Here is a 22,932-nt window from a genome sequence, read left to right as displayed (position 1 = left end):
GACGCTGAACACACGCAGACTAGTCAGCTCAGCAGGTGACTCACCCACCCTTCCTCTCCTCTGTCCGTGGGTGGGACTGGCCCAGAAGCATTGCAACTCACACTTCACAAAGTTCACACTGAACAACTTTAACAACATTTCTTTCCTGGTTGAACATGTTCCTGTGTGTGGCCCCGGCTGCCTGGTCACTCTCAGGGAAGTCCTGGGTGAATGGTAAATCATTTAATTCCATTTCTTTTTACAGGATTACACGCGTGCACTCCTCGTCCAACTATTGTGTATCTTTAAATGGTAGTTATCGCATTCTATCTGTCTCTGGAATTGCTTTTTTTACTCAGTACTATGTCTGGTGGATAAAACCATGTTTGTGCCTGTGATGGACTGACAGATCTGGCTCCATGAGAATGTTCTAGGCCAGACTCTAAGGGAAATGACTAAACAGACTCCGTTTTGCTCTGAGACTCCATGTTATGTAGGAAATAAGCTTCTCCCATGGGAACACCCCACCTCTGTACCCATCATCAGTTACTTAGTGCGACGACGTGTTTAAGGATACAAAATGACAATTCCTATGTAAAGAAAAATTGCTCTCTTTTGATTCCTATTGCTCCTAAACAATGTACCATGTAAACAGTGATTGTGTGGATGTTAGCAACCATTCTTTAGTTTGTACCTAGGTAAGGGTCCTTTTGACCCACTTCTCCCTCTGTTGATGATCTCATGATGTTAGTTTATGATTTTGAATCATAGCAACAGACACTTATGATTAATGTGATTTTTGTTATAAGAACCCCTACAACCTTGTGGTTGGGGCTGTTCTCCCAATAGCTATTTTTTGGGGCATTGTGTGAGATAGTCAGCTGGTCAGCTTAATACAGACTCTCAAATTTGGACTTCTCAGTGGTGACAGGTCTGTTCTTAAGTTGCGCCCCATAACAGTGCCTAGAAATCTACACTCTATTTTTTTTTTTGGCGGTGGTACTGGGGATTGAACCTAGGAATGCTCTATCTCTGAGCTACATCCCCAGTCCCTTATTTATTTATTTATTTTTTAAAATTCTATTTTGAGACAGGGTCTTACTGAGTTACTGAGGCTGGCCTCAAATTTGCTATCCTCCTGCCTCAGCCTCCTGAGTTGCTGGGGTTACAAACATGCACAATGGCACCTAGCTACTCTAGTTTTAAACTGTGCATAGTACTGCATCATATATTCTACATTTTTTATCCAGTTCTAAGCTGGTTTCCAAGTTTTTCCATTTCAACACATGCTGCAATAAAAATATTTGTCAAGTTTCCTGGTGCACACATGTGTTTCTGTAGGATAGGTGTGGAGAAGTGGAATTTCTGAGTCAGAGTGTACATTTAATTTCAATAGATTTGCTGAAGTATCTACATAAATTTATATACTCCCACCAATGCTTAGAGTGCCATAAATCTTTGAAGTTTCAGCCAATCTTTGAGAGAAAAATTTTTCTTCATTTTAATTTGTATTTCACTGATTTATGAAAGGCTGAATATTTTTTTTCCTATGCTTACCAACTATGTGTTTTCTTTCTTTTCACTGAAATCTCAGCCCAGTTTTTCTATTGGCTCATTTCTCCTTTGCTTAGTGGGATTATAGGAGTTAGTTTTAATACACATTATTATTCTCAGTGCCAACTCTTCTATTTTTGCAAGTAAAATAAACTCCAGTTTTGGGGGTTATTTTTGTAGTACAGAAGTTTCAAATTACACCAATCTTTCAGTTATCACTTTTACTTTTTCAGGCCCTTCTGAAGAAATTATCCTAAGGTGATAAGCACACAACTTCCTTCTGATATTTCTATAGTTGTAGGTTGATTTTGATGTGCTGATGGGATGTTCTGATAGATGAGGCAATTCCAATCTCTTCCAGGTTTTAGCAAGTAAACTTATTCCTATCACTTTGGGTATCTTGAGTTTTCTACTGTGTCTTTCAACCTATTTCCAGTTCAGTGTTTGACTAAATAAACACCACAAGACTATCCCACTCTGTGTCTTGCATTCCTTTTTAAATCCGCCATAAATTCTGGTCAGAAAAGCAAACAAATTTATTCATTAAGTATCTCTATGAGCCTGCTTGAGATAGGCATCAGCACACAGCAAGACAGACAGACAGGCACCCTGATTTAGGAAGTTTTTTTCTTTTAATTTTTTTGGCACTGGGGGATTTGAACCCAGGGCCTCATGCATGCTAGGGAAGCACTTTACCACTGAAGCACATCCCCAGCCTTTAGGACATTTTTTCACTGGTGTGACCAAAAGACCTGGCAAGAACAATTTTAGAGGAGGGAAAGTTTATTTGGGGCTCAATTTCACAAGACTCAGTCCATAGACAGCTGGCTCTGTGCTCTGGACCTAAGATGAGGCAAAACATCATGGAAGAAAGGCATGGGGGAGGAGAGCAGCTCAGGACATGGCCACCAGGAAGCATACATAGAGCTCTAGCTCACCACACAAAATATAAATCCCAAAGGCATGTCCCCAGAGGCCCACCTCCTCTAGCCACACCCTATCTGCATACAGTTACCACCCAGGTAAGCCATTCAAAGGGGATTAGTGAATTGATTAGGCCAAGACTCTCAATAACTCAAGCATTTTACCTCTAAATGTCCTTGCATTGTCTCACACATGAGCCTTTGGGGGACATTTCATATCTAAACCATAACATACCCCTAACTGCACACAGGGTAGAGACTGGTGGAAGGCAGGGAGGAAGCAAATAGTCATCAGTGTGGCGAGGGCCAAGGAGATATATAGCAGAGCATGCTGCCAGGTGTCCAGCATGTCAGCTGAGACTCACATACAACTGGCCTGAACCTTTCCTCCCAGGTTCTGCAGGAAGTCCAGTAACTTTCCCCAGACTCCTGTGAATGCCTCAGGGCTTTGTTGTCTTGGACTCCGAGTCTGGCTTCACTCCACTGTTCCACTTGCTTCCTGTCCCTGCTGTTATCCCCTGCTCTGTGTCAGGCTAGTGGACCTTGGCTCATGCTCCTTGATTTCCCCTCAGGTTGATCACTCAAGATGTGCACTTAGGAAACCCCAGTGGCGCTTTGGGGAGCTGGGGGTGTGTGCACGTCAGCCTGACAAATCTGCATCCAACACCCCTGTAGCCTTCCCACCACTGGTGCACGTCATCTTTTCCCCTGGTCACCTTTCTGTGTGCTCCAGGGCCTTTGTATTTGGTGTCCTCTCTCTGCCTCAAGACTCTTGACACGTCTCCCAGTTTCTTGATTTCCAGGTCCCTGAGCAGCTCAGTTAATCCCAGTTTATTACACATATCAATTTCACCAACCATCTCGCCTTTTTGCAGCACAGAACTGCCAGTGGAGCCAGAGCTTTGGTCTTTCTTTTTATCCCTCTGCTAGTGGAAGGGGCCAGTGTACAGACGAATCTTCCCTTTGATAAGAATGATGCTACCCTCTCTGTTAAGAGACCGAAGCAGCCATACTCAGCGTTGAATACCTTTCTCCCTCAACAGAGTAATTAAAGAGTAGTCATCAGTACAATGTTGGCATTTATGGAGGAAGTAGCATTGAAGCTGAGATATGAAAAAATAAAAAGAGGTGAGGGCTGAGCTTGGAAAAGTATTCCAGGCAGAATATACAGCATATACAAAGGCCCTGAGGTGAATCAAAGCAAGGCTCATTCAAGAAACTAAGAGAAGACTGCAGAAATGAAGAGATTGGGTGGGCAGAAGAGAGTGGGGAGGACTTTATCATAAGGGAAATGTCAAAACAATAAAGGGCTTAGAAAATAAGTTACAGTCTATAATTTTACATTTTAAAAAAGATAACTGTAGGCTGGAGGTGTAACTCAGTGGTAGAGCATGCTTAGCATGTGTGGGGCCTTGGGTTCAATCCACAGCCACAACAACAACAACAACAACAAACAATTAAAAAAGATTACTCTGACACAATGGCATTTACTTTATACCTAACAGGATCACTGATTTTTTAAAAAGGAAAATAACAAGCATGGGCAAGAAAGTGGAGAAACTGGAACCCTTTGACAGGACTGCTCTGAATGTGAAATGCTGTAGCCACTCTGGAAGAGTCTGGCAGTTCCTCAAGATGCTCAGCATAGAATTGCAACATAACTGAGCAGTTCTACTCCTAGGCATATACCCCAAAGAATTAACAACCAGCATTCAAACACCAGTGCACAAATGCTCGGAGGATGTAAGTGTTCCCCCAAAGGTCCCTGTGTTAGAGGTTTGGTCCTATCAGGAGGTGGGACCTTTAGGAGCTAGGGCCTTATAGGAGGTCCCTAGGTCATTGGGGGCATACCTTCAAAGGGGACTGTGCTATCCTACCTGATCATCTTTCTTTCCTTTGCTTCCAAGTTATTAGGTGGACAACTTGCTCCACTGTTCACTCCCTGCCATTGTCACCCCGACCAGAGGCCCAAAGCAACAGGTCTGCCTCATCATGGACTGGAACCTCCACTAGAACTGTGAGTTACATACACTTTTTTCTCTTAAAAGTTAATTATCTCAGGTATTTTGTTATGTTGACAGAAAGGTGATGAATACAGCAAGAGAATGTGGAAAAGTTTTGGAATAGATTTTATAGAGAATATGCTAGAGAATAAACTAGGTCTGGATGAAGGATTGCCAAGGAACCCTGAAATTCAAGAACATAGCTTTGTAGGGAAGCCAAGTTTCTTGTTATGCAATTTTTTTTTTCCAAAAGCTCTAGGGCTAAGTAGGAACTAAAGCAGTAATCCTGGTGGGTATATTGTTACATAAAACACTAATGAAGCAGTACCCGAAATAGAATGGGAATAGTGTGAAAGAAATACAAGTAGTCTTATGAAAAGTAGGATTTGAAAACCTTCCATCTGTAAGCTCCTTCATCAAAAGAAATGTGATTGAAAGCCATATTGGATAAGTAATTATATTTTAAGTTAGCCAATAGGAATTATTTTTGCACTTAGATGTATGCCTGTATCATATCAATTATAAAATACATATTTTTTTAAAGCTTATATACTAAAACTATGTTTTAAAAAGTTGTTGAGGATTTTTATGCCAGGGATAACATAAAAACTCCCATACTTACAATGTTGTGGTAATTGTTAGTGCAATATACTAAAAAACTGTCATGCTAATTGATTAAGCATGTTTTGGAGAAATCAATTAGTTTTATTCACTGCCTTAAGTTCTACATATATATGACAGTTTATAAATAATTGATATGGTTGCAGCTGATATTCTAGGAATTTAGCTTTTCCTTTTAAATATTTTTTTAGTTGTAGATGGACATAATACTTTTATTTTATTTAGTTTTATGTGGTGCTGACGATCGAATTCAGTACCTCACACATGCTAGGCAAGCGCTCTACCACTAAGCTACAGCCTCAGCCTGGAATTTAGCTTTTTCAAAGAACATTAAGGCCCTGTAAGTACAGGGTAGGTGCCCGAACCCTATGAAGAGGAATAAGAAATAGTCCCTGAATTCAGAAAATTGAAGCCTTGTTGGGACTGTAAAACAGCTTGCCAAAAACAAATCTAGCAAGATGAAATAGAAGCTGATGACTGGTGCAGAATCAAGCTTTAAAACATTCGAAGGGTCAGAGCTCACTTTTTTCCCAAGCAGAGGGGTGGGTAAGTGAGGGTGTTAAGAAACCTGGGGATGGAAGAAGTTGTATTTGAATTGAGACTTGTTGGGGTGAGGGGAGTGGTTACTATTATTTTTTTTCATTAAAAAAATGTTTAAAAAAAATTTGTTCTAGTTGGTTAGTGGTTTTTTTCTTAAGAGTAGACGAGGGGGCTGGGGTTGTGGCTCAGTTAGTGGAGTGCTTGCCTGGCATGTGTGAGGCCCTGGTTTTGATCCTCAGTCCTGCATATGAATAAATAAATAAAATAAAGGTCCATCAACAACTTAAAAAATATTAAAAAAAAAAAAAAGAGTAGAAGGGAACATACAGGTAGATTGAAACACAGAAGACACACACTACACCAAGAAAAGTCAGAGGACATCTGGTCAGCAGAACAGTTGGCTGGAGCAGAGCAGAGGGGATCCTGTAAGGGGATCAGGGGCATTCCATTAAGGGAATAGGAACATAAAGAGGCAAGAGTGAAAGCTCTTCCATGGGATTGCCTGGTCAGAGCTCAACAGCATTAAATGAGTTAGCACGTGGAAAGACCCCACCACAAGGAATGTTCCATTGATGTGGGGGGATCCATCCCTGTTATTGGGCTGAGGTGTGCAAGATGCATCTGAGCTCCAGCCACCTTCCACCAGACAAGTTGGACCTCGACATCTCATTCCTTACCCTCCTCCCAAGACTGCTTCTGTTTTTGTCTTCCCAGCATAAAAAGCAATACCACTGAGATCTGGGAATGTGGCTCAGTGGTAAAGTGCTTGCCTAGCATGTGTGAAGCCCTGAGATCAATCCCCAGGGCTACCAAAAAAAAAAAACAAAAAACAAAAAACAAAAAACAAAACAAAACAAAAAAAACAGGAGAGAGAGAGAGAGAGAAAGGAGAAAGTAATACCACAATTGTGTAATTGTTCCAACCAGGAACCCTTTCCTCACCAACCAAGCCCTGTTGTTTCTCAAAATATATTCTCCACCAATCCACTTTCCTCCATCTTTACTGTTTACTGTTGGCATTTTCCATTTATCTAGACCTCTGTAAGGGTTTACATTTATCTAGACCTCTACATATTTCCATTTTTAATACTCTACAATATATTTTCAACTCAGATTAGTCTTTTAAAAATATAAACTAACTCCAAACATTTGCAGAGAAATCACAGTGTATCTAGAAACATCACAAGTGAATGTTATTCTATACATTCCCAATTATGTGTACATTTCATACATTTGTAAAGCAATAGTTTTCATGGTGAAAAAAATAAAATAGAAATATAGACTAGATAGCCTCACATTACCCTTCCTAAAAGATCCTCTTGGTTCACTAATTTTTTTGCTATAATGATTAATTTGAATTGTCAACTTGATTGGATTAAGAGATGTCGATGATGAAGAGGCCTCTGGGTGTGTCAATGAGGGCATGTCTAGGAATGATTGGAATGCGGGATAGTGAACTGGAGACCCTCCCTAAGTGTGGGCAGCATCGTCCAATATGATGGTGACTTAGATGAAATAAAAGTTGGAAGAACAAGGAAGCAGATGCAGATGCAAGCTCGATTGAACAGTTTCTTGATTGCTGCTAGGATCAGCTGAGGATATCAGACTTTCAGTTCTTCACTCTTCCAAAGTGGACTCTGCTAATGATTCTCCAGGGAGTATCCAGAAGCCTTTGGGCTTGGACTTGGGTAGGGTAGCACCATAGAACCCTCTTGTTCTTGTAGTTGGACTACGCAGCTACTGGTTCCTCCAGCTCTCCATCTGCACATGGCCATTGTGGACTCTCCAGCTTCTGGTCATGTAAGCCAATCTAATACCCACATCTTTTATAATCATACTTCCTGTTGATTCTGTTCCTCTAAAGAATCCTGACTAATACGTTTGCCATGGCCTGCAGGACTCCAATTTCTTACCTCCTCAGTCTCATGACATCACATTTTCTCTTTGTTGACCAATATTCCGGATCTGATGCTCTTTCCTGGCCCCAGACCACTGCATGTTCCATTCCCTTTCCCTGAAATAAGAGTCTACCCGCTGTCACTTGCCTCGTCTGGCTTTCGTATTCTTTGACAGCAACTTCCATGCCACCCTCTCAGAGAATTCCCATGAGCGTCAATTCTAAAGTGGATCCCCTCCCTTCACACTCCTCCAGTGGGTAGTTTTGCCCATCACCCTTCCTTTGCTTTTATAAAAAATCATGCTGTTTGAAATTATACTTGTGTTTTGTATTTGTATACATGACTAACTGGATGTTCTCAAATGCAGATATTAAAAACAACTCAAATTGTCTTAAACAACAAGGATTATTTAAAATTATGTCTTGTAAGTGGACATCCAGAGGTAGGATGAGGATTCAGAGCTGGTTGAGTCAGTTTATGATATCCCTTTTTTTTTTTTTTTTTTAGTTGTAGAAGACACAATACCTTTATTTTACTTATTTTTATGTGGTGCTAAGGATGGAACCCAGTACCTCACACATGCTAGGCAAGTGCTCCATCCCTGAGTCACAACCCCAGCCCTATCCCTCTCTTTCATTCTCTCTACTCCACAGAATCAGTGTCATCCTGAGCCTGTGAACATTAGTGGAGCAAAATGGTAGCCAGTTAGGATGGATGTGACCTGCTGACTTTTTCACACTTAGAAGGAGACAGAAAGTCTCTCCTTGTAACTAGTCCTTTCAGTCAGATTGGACCAAATTAGGCCACACCTTCCCCCAACTATCAACAGGAAGAATGCTTTATGCTGGATGTTTTGAGTCTGAATTTCTGACCAAAGAAGTAGGATGGGTTTAATATGCATTAGTTATAGTTTGGATCTGGACCCTTAAAAATTTGTGTTGAAGGATTGGTCTCCAATGCAGCAGTGTTTAGAGGTAGGGCCTTTGAAAGGTGTTTGGATCATGTACCTCATCAATGGATTAATTCAATGAATCCATAGCTTAATGGGCTATTGGGAGGTGGTGAAAACTGTAGGAGGTGGGGCCTAGTTGAAGAGACTAGTCATGGGGAACATGATTTTGAAGAGAGATTTTCATCCCAGCCCCCACCCACACCCCATGCTTTACAGGTGCTGTGACATGAGCAGCTTTGTTCCACCATACATTCCCTGCTATAATGTACTGACTCATCACAGGCCCAGAAACAATGGAACCACGTGCTATGAACTTAAGTGTCTGAAACTGTGAGCCCAAACACTTCTTTCTTCTCGATTTTCTCAGGTACTTTATCACAGCAACAGAAAGCTGACTAGTATAGCTTTTCATAAGACTAATAAGAAATCTAACTGTAGGAATGAAGTCAACAAATACAACAGTATTGCACTGTGGAGGAAAAGTGGGATAACACTGGGGAGTCCAGCTTTTTGTCTACTTCCATTTCTACACTCAGTAAAAGAAGGGATTACATCTATTTAATTCATCCTGTACACTCATTTCCTAGCACAGTGCTGGACAAGGAGGAACTCATGCATTATTTATTTAATGATGAATTGGAGAAGGCCACTGGTCAGTGGAGGTATATAGAGAAGGCTTGCAAATCAGTCTCTCTCCCTCTCTCTCAAACATGCCCACCCACATAAGGAATGGGTGAATATGAGTGGTATCATTTAGTCAAAGACTTTGGACTTGTGACATGAAAGAGGGAGTTCCAAGACAGTTTTGAGCCTGGCATCAGAGACACTGGGATTAACCTTCAGTCCTCCTTGCTTTCAATTCAGTGCTCTGTCACTGCAAGCAAGAAGCAAGCCAGCATGTGTAGCTCAGAGATGGCAGGGTACCTGAGGGCACTCTGGAAGAGGCTGAGTCAGAGTTTTGGAGATATCAGCAGGGGAGATATCACCCATCGATGGGTAAAAATGGATTCTTGGGGAAGGAAATGAAATTAGATGTTACAAAGGTTTGCAACTCTTCAAAACTCACCCTTATCCAACAAAATCTCATCCCCTGGTAGAGAGAATTTAAATGAAATTAAAATTTTCTCCTTAGAGGGAGGGAACAATAATGAATAAAAAACAAGAAACACCAAATTAAGGGATGAGAAATGGAATAGGCCCTAATGAGCCTCTAATTCAACGTAAAATTGAGGGAGGTTGAAAACCAGAAGAAAACCCCAAAATCTCAATGTGTGCACGTGCGTGCACACACACACACACACACACACACACACACACACACACACCTTAGTTATTAGACCATCTTCTATAATTACAAATAACATACATAGAAATATTACCTTCCAACTTAAAATTCTTTTCGCTAAAAAATAAAAATAATTTTCGCGTATGGTATTCTATCTTAGCCAGGAATATTGGCACTTTCTCTGTTCAGAAACAGACCAAAAAGGACACGGGTGAGACTGGGCGGGCATGTTTTTAGACTACGATGATTCTACCAGATGTATATTGAAAAAAACAAAAAGCACCCACTGGAGCAGTGTCTGGGCAGGGAACGAGCTCAAGTGATCTTCCAGGACTTTGTTTCCTGTATCGTCACTCGGCTTGGCAAAATAAGTCTGAGTAAATTTGACAGAAGTTTTCAAATAAACATCACTAAGACTCAGTTGAATATTTACATTAAATCAAGAAGTAAAGGGGAAAAAGTACCATACACTTTCCAAATTTCTGAAATAAGTTTATCTGAAAAGCAGATGAACATATGCTGTGAGGGCAAGTATATGAACCTTCTTTGGTTTGAGCTGCAAATAGAAAGTCTCCTTTTCCCCCTGTATAAAGTGACCTGGAATGCCCTGAGCCCTTGGTACTTACCAACACTGATAAGCAATGTTGGTCACAGGCACCAGGAGGCCTTGGGGAACCAGAAGGCATGATAGGACCTCTCTTCAGCATTCCAGGGAAGACCAGTGTTTAAAAAATGGTATCTGAGGAGCAAAGGAACCAGTATTGGTCACCATGACAAAATTTCTAAAAACCTATTTTCTTCTTCTTTTTTTTTGGTAGTGCTGGCAATCAAACCCAGGGCTGTGCTCATGTTAGGCAAGTGCACCACCACTGAGCCACGTCCCAAGCCCCATATTTTTCTTTTTAAATAACAAAAACCAAGCTGGGTATTGTGGTGCATGCCTGTAATCTCAGTGGCTCAGGAGGCTGAGGCAGGAGGATCACGAGTTCAAGGCAGTGTTATCAATTTAGTGAGGCCCTGAGCAACTCAGTGAGATCCTGTCTCAAAATAAAAAATAAAAAGGGCTGGGGATGTGGCTCAGTGGCTAAGCACCCCTGGGTTCAATCCCTGGTACAAAACAAAACACAACAAAACAAAACCAAACCCCCAAAGAACAAACCAACATGACCACCACCACTACCCAAATGTTCAAACAACAGTACATGAAATGCTTGGGGAGTAAGAAGAGGTAACTTGGAAGACCAAAACTTCAACCCAAACTTCACAAACCTGTATGTCATATTCCATGCGATGTTTAAAGCTCAGTTGTTTTCTTGCTCAGGTGTAAGAATTCAATTACTGTTCCCTGAGTTCAGGACATGAGAGAGTCTTATTGCAAAAGATACAAAACGTGTGTGTGTGTGTGTGTGTATAACTTTTAAGCTCTAAGTTTCGATTCTCTTCTTGAAAACACCAAGCTTCCATTCTAATCCCTTCCCCATCCTCAAACAAGAAGTTAATTTCATAACAGAGATTTTCACCTTTAAAAAAACAAAACAAAACAAAACAACAAAAAAACCACCTAGCGGCCCATGAAAAATTTACTTTTCTGGGAAAACAGGACACCCATGCATTCCCTCCAGCATAGAATTAACCATTTAATATTAATGACATAGATTTATTTGCTCAGGAAGAGGGAGCTATGTTCTACTCATTTTTAAATGTTTACTTTTTAGTTTATCCCATTTGACCAGGAACTGAACCCAGGGGAGCTTAACCATTGAGATACACCCCCAGTCCTTTTTATGTTTTATTTTGAGATGGGGTCTTGCTATGTTGCTAGGGCCTAAGTTGCTGAGGATAGCTTTGAACTCACGATTCTCCTGCCTCTGCCTCCTGAGTTGCTAGGATTACAGGCGCGCGCCACTATGCCTGGCTTATCCCATTTGATGTTTCAATTCCTTTGCATGTTTGAGATGGTCAGGAGGCCTGAAGTTGACTGTAGCCATTGAAGGAGGCATACTCCAGCTTGGCAACAGACCTCCTAGGTTATGATATGAATGTAACTTGCCTCTTGCACAAGAAGTGGTACATTAAGCAAATCACTGTAGCCACTCATACTGTCTGTTGAATACAGTTTATTTCACTAGACTGCAATTTTATACACAGTATGAAGGGGTTTCCAGATAGCACATATATAGTTTACTTTCTGTACTGCTGAAGAACCAATTTTTTTACATTATATCATAAGACCCTATCATTATTCAGTGAATTTTTCCAACTACATATAAACGGAGATTTACCACACACACGGTGCAAGAATGTCTTCATAACATATTTGAATCACAAAATGTGAATCTAAAATACATCACTGTAATTCGAACTCTACTTTAAAATTACAATGCCCCATGTCATAGTAGCCAGATTGGATTAATCCCCGTGTAAATCAAAAGCCGTTTGGTGGGTAAGTTCTTGGGTAACTGGCAGCAGCTTTTAACTATGATTTCAAAAGAAATCCTTAATTAAGAACCAAAATCTCACAATTTTAAAATGTCTTCCCTTATGTGTCTAATATTCTCAGAGTCAAAACGGGACATTTTAAAATTTATAGTCTTTAAAAGAAGGAGAATAAATCCAACCCTCCCTTAGCTGAAGGACTGGAATGGTAATATTAGATTTCGTAGAAACCTAAGAAAAGGATTGTACAGGGGAGTGGAAATGAATTATAAAGAAACACAAAATTTCTTTTAAAACAGCCTGGGTTTCTCTGCCCCTCCCCACCTCTGTCAAACACAGAGAGAATACCGCATTACAAAACAAGATGCTTTTCCACACAAAGAAGTAAACAAGTCGGAGAGAAAGGTTTCTTCATTTTCCCATTTTTTGGAGTGGGGCAGTGGGATGATGCTGAGTTAAATAAGAGATCTAACTCCTTACTCAAAGAACCACTTCATCACGCACACGACAGCTAGTGACAATTGCGGGAAAATTTCTCATGTGTTTCCTTTGCTTTCCCCAAAGTTTGAGAGTGTTTGAAAGTTCAATAAATAGTAGAAAAATAATCCTTTACTTAGAAATTTTGAGATGCATCATTTAGAGCTTAACTTGAGTTCCATACAGCAACCGTGGTATCCAGGTACCGCTGAGAAACAAAGCACACTCTTCAAAGCACACACTGACTGGTGTCGGGAGGTGCCACGTTCGCAGTCTCTGGTGGAGCAGATTTTCCTCTTCCAGTTAAGGAGAGCTGAATGCTTCTGGCTCCCTGGAACATTCCTCTGGCTCAGCTTCAGTTACACATTTTGTCTGTGTTTGGAGGTTCGCCGTCTGTTCCATTCCATTAGCATCATGGCAGGTTCATTAATCAGGCTTTTCCCCTCCGTTTCAGAACCAGCTTCGCGTCCTCACAAATGTGATTTTGTTGTTGCTTCTCTGTTTTTAAACATGCCGATGGGCAGGCAATGAGTGAAACCACTCTGGACAAAGCACAAACACAAAGGGTCTCTGACTGAGGGTTTTATGCTGGCTCTTTCTCTTTCCAGAACATTCTGTGTCTCCTAGACCCCATCTTCTCCTGGAGCCGAGGAGATCGTTAGCACTCTGCATCGACGGTATGTACTGTCACAGCTGCCTGTAAGTGGTGGCTGTGGTGCAGCGTGGGGTGGTGTGAGCGGTAGTGGTGGAACTTGTGACTCAGCAGGGCTGCAGTCTGGGGCGGCGTGTCCAGGTCTAAGTCCTCGTCATGGTTCCCCACGTCCACCCCGGCTGACAAGGGGTCATTGTTGCACGGAGGGTTTTCGCTGTCTTCCTGTGGGCTCATGGTGCTGTAACCTAGAGAAGGAACAGAGTGAGCACAGTTGAAACCTTCCAGGCTCGAGATGCCAGGAGGCACCCCTGTTTGTGTGATAACAGGTGCAGACACAGACACTTGCACACTGTCAGCAGATGTTGAAGGAACTTTTCTTTTTCCTTGCAAAAGAACTATGAACTTTTTAAAAATTGGTGCATTATAATTATACACAGCACTGGGATTCATTATGCCATACTTATACATGCACATAACCAATTCAATTCATCTCACTCCCCGTACATTCCCTTTCCTTCCCCTCTTCCCTCCCCAGATCTGCTTGTTCTACTCTATAGTCTCCCTATTACTACTATTATTTTAATTAGTGCATTACAGTGATATAACAAGTGACATTCATTATGTTATAGTCACACATGGCCATAGCATAGTTCGTTAGATTCAGTCCTCACTGGAAGCAACTTATTTTTAAAAAGATCCGAAGTTTTTTTTTTCCCTAAAACTACAGATAAATACATAATAAACACATGATCATTTAGACAATTGAGAAAGTATGGAGGAAAACAAAATAAACAAGAACCTTCACCAACCCCCAAACCCATGAAACAAAACCTGAAATCACCCCACATCCTGCGACCTCTAGGTAACTACCAGTTATTTGGGGAGCTCTGTCTTGTACTTCTTCCTGAGATTAAATTTCTCTCTCCTATGAAAGAAATCTAAAAAGTTAGGCAATAGCTTTAGGGGAGAGATCCAAATGATGCTCAGATACTTCAGGGGTAGTGGAGCAATGAGCTTTGACATGCGTGCAGAGATGCCAGTCAGGACAAAGCCAGGGTGGCCATCACCACACACCGCTCCATGGTAGGTACAATATCAGGTGATTCTTACAAACCAATGAGGCATGCCTGCTAATATCCAGTTTATAAGGCAGGGAAACAATGATCAGAGAAGTTAAGGTCCTTCTCAAAGGTTCTAGCACCTAATCAAACACTCCAAATCTATCCATAACAACTAGAAAAGGAATCAACTATTTTTTGTGTAAGCCAGCTCGCTGCATTTAAAGATTAATTTCTTTTGGTATCCTAAGTAACACATGTTTCAAAAGAAATTGCCCTTGTTGATCAAAGGATTCCATTCTAAGAACCCTGGCATGTTTTTAAATATTGCAGAAATCTCCTTTAAATGTTGTGAGAAGTGGCAGCTCATTAATATTTTCACTGCATCTACAGTTAGCATCAATCGCACCCACCCATGGGTAGTGCTAGTCACATTTGTGGCTGCCAAATTGATGTGCTTGCAAACAGCTGAGCAGGATTTGTTTGTGGTTGAAAATGTATGCTCTGTGCAAAAGAGAGAGGCAATTCTCTGTCCTCAATGAAATCTTACTCAAATGATAGAATTCTTTGACAGTTCAATGCAACACATATTTATTGGGCATCTCCTATGTGCAAGTCACTGGATTGGTCCCTGGGGTAGCAGACACCCAGATGAAAAACTGGTCCTGTAGAAGAAGCTCAAAGCTAGTCTTTAAGGAATAAAATGAGTAAAATTTGCTTGTACAAGTTATTCAATTACTCATATACTGCAGACTCTATGGGCTGGAGAGGGAGATGACAAAACATGAATAAGCAAGGTCTTCTTTCCTTAATGATTTTAACTGAGATATAATTGAAATCCAGAAGAGAAGATAATTCTGATTTGGGGAAATGAGGCAACTCATTTCAGCTTGGTCTACATAGACAAATGGGAGTTGATAAGTGGATATGAGTAAAGGAACAGGAGGCAGCTACCAAGAGGCCTGGAAACGTAAGGCCATGCCTGTACCATGTGATGCAGTGTGCACTCGCAGGTGCTAGAGGACAGGCCAGGTAGAAGGCGAGGACCTTAAGAGGTACAGTAGCAGTATTTGGAAATGAGGGAAGCAGCTGGCTTCAAGGGATTATTCCAGACTGGATTTGGTGACCCAATGGATGTGCCTGGTCAAGACACCAGGTGAGTTGACATTCTTGGATAAGGTTTCTAGGTTCAAAGGCCAGGGAAATAGGGATGCCTTTATCTGTGATGAAGAGATTAGGAGTCCAGAATAGAATAAGTTCCTCAGCTTTGGCGGTGCTAAGTCATAAGGACATGACACTGGAAATGAGGCTCTAAAACCTCAATAACAAGTGTGGGGCACACTTAGACCACCTTAAGCTATATATGTGAAGGCTATGTAGAAAATACGATTTTAGGGCTACATACAAAGTTCAGTGTACAGAGTTCTCCTAGGATGCATGAGGCCCTGGGTTAGATCCTCAGCATCACAAAAAAAAAAAAAAAAAAAAAAAGAGAGAGAGAAAAACATAATTTTAGTGAATCTCAGAGCCTGTTGATTACTCAAGTACCTCCTGGATACCTTATTATCTCTGTGTGTTTACAAGCACCCATGGTAACTATTCATTCATTTTAGCATTCCCAGATGTTATGTTTTGGATCCAAAATGTGTCCCAAAGGCTCATGTGTTGAAGGCTTGGTCTCCAATGCAGCAGTGTTCAGAGGTGGGTTTTTGGGAGGTGACTGGCTCAAGAAGGCTCTAACCTCATCAATGGATTAGTTCACTGACTAATTCATAGCTGAATAGACTATGAGGAGGTGGTGGAAATAATAGGAGGTAGGACCTAGTTGAAGGGAGTAGATCTTTGGAGGTGTGTCCTTGGGGACTATGTCTTCTCCCTGACTCCTTCCTCTCTGTATCTCTATTTCTCCTTGCTCCCTGGCTATCAATGATCTCCCTGCTCCCTGGCTGTCAATGAGGTGAGTACCTTCCCTCTACTATGCCCTTCCGCCATGATGCTTTTGCTTTGCCACAGGCCTAAAAGCAATAGAGTCAGCTGACCATGTATGAAACCTCTGAAACCATGAGCCAAAATAAATCTTTCTTCCTCGAAGTTGATTTTCTCAGGTATTTTGTTATAGCAATAGAAAGCTGACTAACATATGGGGTCCTTCTGATTGACTTACTCTCCCACTTTCCCTCATCCTACTGTGTGCTTCATGCTTCTATTTGCACATCTTCTCTGAGAATCCTCTTGACCATATCCGAACTCTCTAAACCTCCAGTCCTTCGAGCCCCTGGAGTCAGGTGCTCCTTCTATGAGTTTACACAGCATTCTGTGCATACCTCTTTGTTTTACCATATTATAATAAAAACAGGGCTGTTTGTTCATTAGCAAATTTTTTTCTTAAGTCCCACAGAATTATCTTTGTATTCCTAGTATTTAACACAGTACCTCACACAAAGCAGGCACTTAAAAACAAACTCCGGCATACTATATTCCCCAAGCAATGGTATCAATGGGAATTTTTTCTTTTTTTGGTAATTTGTGACTTTGCCTGGTATGATATTCACTAGTTTCATTGTAATTATGAAGATAAGTGAGGATTCTTTGGGTCCCGTGCAGGGCTTCTAACAAAGCCTAGTGATGCTCTGAACCTGGCTGGTCACAGTACCTGGGTACACTCAGGGTGACAATAATGGTAGCTGTCTCCATGGCAATTTGGGGGTACCCCCAATTCTTCTGTTACTGTTCTCTGATGAGAACTCCAGTAGAGGCCTTTCCAAAGTAAAACTTTCATCCTACAGCCATTCCATTTAATGTCCTCTTTACAACACAATTGCTCAATCCCTCTGTAGCTTCCTTTTACTTGAAAAATTAATAGGAGTCTGAAACAGGGAGCAAAAAGGAGAAAGATGACACGTTTTTTCCCTCAACACATTAACTGCTTGCTCAGTGCCAGGCCACTCTGCTGAGCACTGGGAGCAGTGATAAATGAAGGCAGACAGGGCCCTTGACTCTGGAGGAGGAAGCAGTATTTAAACACAATGGTTGTCTGCTAACACTTTCAAAGGAAACAGTGTTTCCCAAAGGCATATGAAGAAAAGTGTCTGTGAAGACAATCTCAAGTGAGAAACTGGCTTCAGGAACGAGGCCAGGCATCCATAAAGAACAGAAGAGCCAAGATGAGGCTTTTGAGCTTTGGCAATCTGCTCATGTATTTATGGGGTGGTTCTCTTGCTCGCAGGGGACGCTTGGTTCTTCTGGGGACTCATACACCCTCTTGTGGCCACAGAGAGTAATAGCAGTCGGATATCTCTGCCTCTCCAAGTTTTGGACCAGGTTTTCAAGGTTCAACATTTATTTGCCTTTTAAGCATTTTGTAATATTTTCTATTTCTCTTTGCTTTTATTAGTTCATATAGTTGTAAATAATCACGTCCATTCTGACATAATCATACATACACGGAATTTAATCTACTCCATTTCACTTCCCAGTTCCCTCCTTTCCTTTCCCTCCACCTCCTCCTCTACTCTCATGGTCTACCTTCCACTCAACCATGGCTAAAAGTACTCACAGGTAGTGACTCTACTTGTAAGTATAACAGTTTGCTAAAAAACAATCACTGTAGGTATTCTTAGAATATTGACAAAAATGCCAGGTGCCTGATGGCAATTTCAAGGTCAGCCTCAGCAACTTGGAGGGAACTTTTCTCCAAAAAAAAAAAGGTTGGGAATGTAGCTCAGTGGTAAAAATTCCCTTGGGTTTCATCCCTAGTACTGCAAGAAAGAAAAACAAAAGCACTAAAGACAACAATGGGGCTGGGGTGAGGCTCAGTGGTAGAACACTCACCTAGCATCTGCAAAGCTCTGGGTTTGAGCCCCAACACCAAAACAACATTGACAAAAAGGCTCTACTTAAAAAAAAAAAAAAAAAACTTAATTTAAGTAGTTTGTCTTTTAAGAGATAAAATTAAAATTTGATTCCTTTAAAATCCAAACATCGATTGGTCACATAAATATTTTGGTATCGGGGATTAAATTCAGGGTTGCTTAACCACAGAGTCACATGTCTGGTCCTTTTTAAAACTTTATATTTTGAGACAGGGTCTTGCTAAGTTGCTTAGGGCCTCACTAAGTTGCTGAGGCTGGCCTCAAACCTGCAATCCTCCTGCCTCAGCATCTTGAGTTGCTGGGATTATAGACATGTGCCATCATGCCCAGCTCACATAAATATTTCTAAATAAAAATGCAGCCCGAAGTTTCCAAGTTTAGCTGGTTAATATTTAGTTTTAATTCTACAAGCATCACTACTCTAGACTCCAGGGTCTAGTCTGTTCAGCAGCTATTTATTTATGTATTTCAAATTTGCTTTTGTGTATCACACCAAAGACTCTTGTGAAAAGAACCCACACTGGGCAGAGCAGAACCACGGCACTGCAATCCTATTTGCTCCAGGCCCAGGCCCAATGCCTACTCCCCCAGCGGCTTCCATGATTTACCTGCAGTTAAGGGTGAACTCTCTTGCCCTGTTTTCTTCTTTGTACACTCCTCTAAGGAAGCTATCACATTCCACCTTTTATCAATCTCAGGGATATAAGCATTCATTTCTGCTTTCCTCCCAGATTGCAAATTCCTTCAGGGCAAACAGGTGAACCCTGAGCACCGAGCCTATCTTATGTTATTTCATTTAATTCTTACAACAATTTTACCAGATAGGAATTTTTAATTTTACTTTAAAGTATTTGAAAACTCAGGTCTGAAGTTGGTCACTAACATCTCAACAGCTTGTTAAAAGAGAGAGAGAGAGGGTAAAATACAAAGGGAACTTGGCTTAACCCTTGACCCTGTCTCCTAAGTTCTCCACTGTACCACCCTGCCTTGCAGAAATAAGTCTTCCATTCTAACTTGCTCTGCAGTGCCTAGCACACAACAGATACCCCATACATTCACCACACAGGCAAATGTACAGATGAGTAAGAGGTGGGTTGGCCAGCAGTTAACTAGACTTCCTTGTTGAATGTGTACATACAGCTTCTGCTCTAGGCACCACAGGGACATTAACTTGATACCACCACGCTCAATGACCCATTATACAGGTTCAGGAATAAGACAACACCCAGTTAAGTTCTATTAATTTCATGATGCATTTAGAATATGTGGAATATCAATGCTTTCCACTTCTGGTAGTGTATTCTGTCTGCATGAAAAACTATTTTTTTTTTTTTTTTTTTTTTTTAAATTCCTTGGGGATAAGAGGGATCCAATTATTGTGGAAAATGAAAGAAACCGAGCCCTTAGCTGAATTCCTTGGTTTTTCAGATACGGACACTGCACCATTCTCTTTATCTAAGCTGTTGCTTCATATGCCATTTCACTGAGGCAATGGGAGGGGCTCATAGACCACTGGAAACATCACTCAGAATCCCAGTTTGGTATTAATGCAACTGGGGAGAGAGACAGAAAAAGGATCAGTATTTCTGCTGAATAAAAAATTATTTCTGTTGAACTTTAGCAGCCCCAAATCTGTTTTATTATTCAAAGGAGAAGGCACAGAACTGCCGAGCAGAAGAAATTTATGCAGGTTCAAAGGTTTTTCGGGAAAAAAGCCAGAGAGTCAAGAAACTGAAAAATTTAAGTTCTGCTTTGGCTCTCCATAGAAACCCTAAGGTTCTGTTTAGATGGTGGGAACAATGTCATTCAGAGCCCAAATGAAGAGCCTCCAATTTACAAAGCAGCATTTCAGCTTCTCCTGCTTCCCAAAGGGAGCTGGAACACCTGGCAGTGGTGCAAGAGGTGCCGGGGGTCGCTGGAGGAGAACGACCCTACCACGTGAGCACGGAGAGAAGCAAACTGAAGGCTTTTTTTTTTTTTTTTTTTCTTTCAGGAGAGGTGTGGAAAAAGCTGAGTAAAAAAGACTTAACTATATTATTTATGCATAAAGGACCTGTTTCTGAGAGAAAAATAAAGATTTCTGGAAAATTCGATAAGCATCTTAGAAAATAATAAAGAAAAAGAGAGATTTGGTAACAACAGGAAAAGTTCTTCTATTCCTCTTATGTTTTTATAAAATGGTGTCAGGGGGCTGAGGAGATAGCTCAGTTGGTAGAGTGCTTGCCTTGCAAGCACAAGGCCCTGGGTTCAATTCCCAGGACTGCCCCCCCCCCAAAAAAAAAAAAATGGTGGCAGACCTGCTCACAGCTCAGGACACATCTCATGCTCTTTGTGGCAATCAGCAACATGACACTAGCGGGTGAAAAGCCATGTGGAACGGGCGAGTCTCCGGGGAGCACGTGGCCTTCCTAGGTCATGGGCTCCGTTGGCACCTCCTCAGCCTAGAGGGTCCCTTAGCATCTTACTGGTGTGTTGTACACTCTAGTTTCCCTAATATCCTTGGTTCCTAACTTTCTTTAATCATCCTTCGAGGTTCCATGCAAATGTTTCTTTGTCAAAGTCTTTTCCGAGCCTCTAAGACAAGGCCAGAGATCGGGGTGGAGAGAACTGGAGACAGCCCAGATCCTTGCCATGCCCCAACAGAGCCCTTAGTGATGCTGATGTTTGCCCAACAACCACACTAGGTCGTCAAACCTTAGGGGGAGCTGGTTGTCCTGAGAACCAAGTGGGCGATCGGGTTCCACACAGACAACATGCATCCTCCTCCTCCTTCCTTTTTTGTGGTGTCGGAAATGAACCTCGGGCTTTGCATACTAGTCAAGGGCTCTATCCCAGCCCTGAATCCTTTGTGGCAACAACCTATGTGCCTAGAGGTCCTCTGGTTTATGTCTAGGAAGTGCTGGCTCCTGCAAAACGGCTTCATGCTGGTGTGCATCTTTTTGGGGAAACTGGGACAAAATAACTAACTTGAGCACAGAGCGGGTGAGAGAGGGAGTAGGTATGAGCATCGTTCCACCAGCAGAGCAGAGCAGGTTCCTACTGTTGTCTGTCGCAGGAAGCGAGAACTCACCATGATCACTTTCGGTTCCCGACCGGCCCCAGTAGCGACGCCTCCTTTCTGGACTGTGTGCGTGTCTCTCAATGACTGCGGCTATGAACCGGGTGTTGCTGACTGCAGGAAGTCAAGGACAGTGAAGTCACTCTCATGCCAGCACCTTCATCCCTTCAACCCCCTTGCTCTGAGCAAGCTCACTTGCATGGCGGGGGAAGGTATTCTTTGGAGAGCTAGAATAAATAATTTTTTTAAAAAATTCTGAGATTGGGGGGGTGACTTAGAACGGGACGGGGAAAGGTACTTAATTATCTAGCTCCAATGAGTACCAAGAGGCCACCGTTCCAGGTAGCCAAAGGCCAGGGCATCTCAAGGAATGCTCCTTTGATATAGAAAATGTCATTTCCCCCTGAGTTGTGTGTGTGCGTGTGTGTGTGCATGTGTATTAGTTAAGGAACTAAAAAATGCATCCTAGAACATTCCCTTCCTAGAGCCCTGTGTTGGAAAGTAATGAGGGAAAGAAAGGAAAAGCAAGTGGCTTTAGGTCAGAGCACTTAATGCAAAGAATAATAACATGAAGTCTTCTGAGATTTTTCTAAAACAAAGCAAGGACTTCCATCCACTTATTCCTAATCAAAAAGGGAGGAAAAAAAATCATGCCCACATGTCAAAGCTTCTTAAATTTTCATACAAGGCAAAAGGACATAAGAAAGAATATTTGTTTGGGATCAGCCTCCTGCTGACGCCTTCTGCCGCCAGGCCGCTCGGTACTCACTGATGCCTCTGTCCTCGTGGCTGTCGTCGTCCCTTTCATCTCTGTCATTCTCCAGGTTGGACATACGCACTGACATTTCTACCCATCATTAAAAAAGAGAAACATGACTATTTAATCAAACAAAATCACCCGCTTTAATACCCTGCTGAGTGCTCGTTTGATGGCTGGGTGACAGCATTCCATCAAGAGTGAATCTTGGGCTGGGGGTATAGCTGAGTGGCAGAGCATTTGCCTGGCAGACGTGAGGCCCTGGGCTATATCCCTAGCACAGCACGTGCGCGTGCACACACTCGGTAGAGTTCTATCTTGGAAGAAAATGAGCTGAATCCCTCTGAGCTTTTTTGAAAGGAAGTGGGAGCAGGAATCAAAAGGAGAACAAGAAGTGAATAATCAAGCCAGGTGCAATGGCACATGCCTGTCATCCCAGAGACTAGGGAAACTGAGGCAGGAGGATCTCAAGTTTGAGGCTAGCCTTGGCAGCTTAAAATACAAATATAAAAAGAGCTGGGGGTGTAGCTCAGAGGTAGAGTGACCTGGATTCAATCCCTAGTTACACACACACACACGCACACAATGAATAATCAAGAAGCACCTGAGTTTGATTTCTGAAGAGAGAGGAGAAAAGAAGCTGATGGAAGTCAAAAGATCTTTAATCCTCTACTACAATGACAAAACAAAGCAACAAGATTTAAAACCAAGACCTACCGTGTCCATAAAATGGTGTTACAAAACTGTAAAAGGCCAGGCACAGATCACACTGGACGATGGTCATCCTCAGCCTAGCCACATCTCACCAAGGGCTGGCGCACTGTCATTATCCCTGCCACTGAATCAGACATCATGGCCCCTCGGACCC

The 22,932-nt window shown here is 41.9% G+C and overlaps 1 protein-coding gene across 1 annotated transcript in view; it reads right to left on the bottom strand.

Annotated features, from left to right (window-relative positions):
• Positions 1 to 11,854: 11,854 nt before the first annotated feature.
• The window catches only part of CACHD1 (cache domain containing 1), a 211,225-nt gene continuing 200,147 nt past the window's right edge, over positions 11,855 to 22,932 (bottom strand). Inside the window, 3 exon segments of the mRNA XM_079136579.1 lie at positions 11,855 to 13,564; positions 21,320 to 21,421; positions 22,077 to 22,154. Of these exon segments, the coding sequence (XP_078992705.1) occupies positions 13,326 to 13,564; positions 21,320 to 21,421; positions 22,077 to 22,154 (419 nt within the window). The 3' untranslated portion in view covers positions 11,855 to 13,325.

The sequence above is a fragment of the Sciurus vulgaris genome (genome assembly GCF_902686455.1).
Source record: "Sciurus vulgaris genome assembly, chromosome: 1".
Classification (NCBI taxonomy): domain Eukaryota; kingdom Metazoa; phylum Chordata; class Mammalia; order Rodentia; family Sciuridae; genus Sciurus; species Sciurus vulgaris.
The sequence above is the reverse complement of the archived record's forward strand: the minus strand, read 5'-3'. Positions and strand labels throughout refer to the sequence as shown.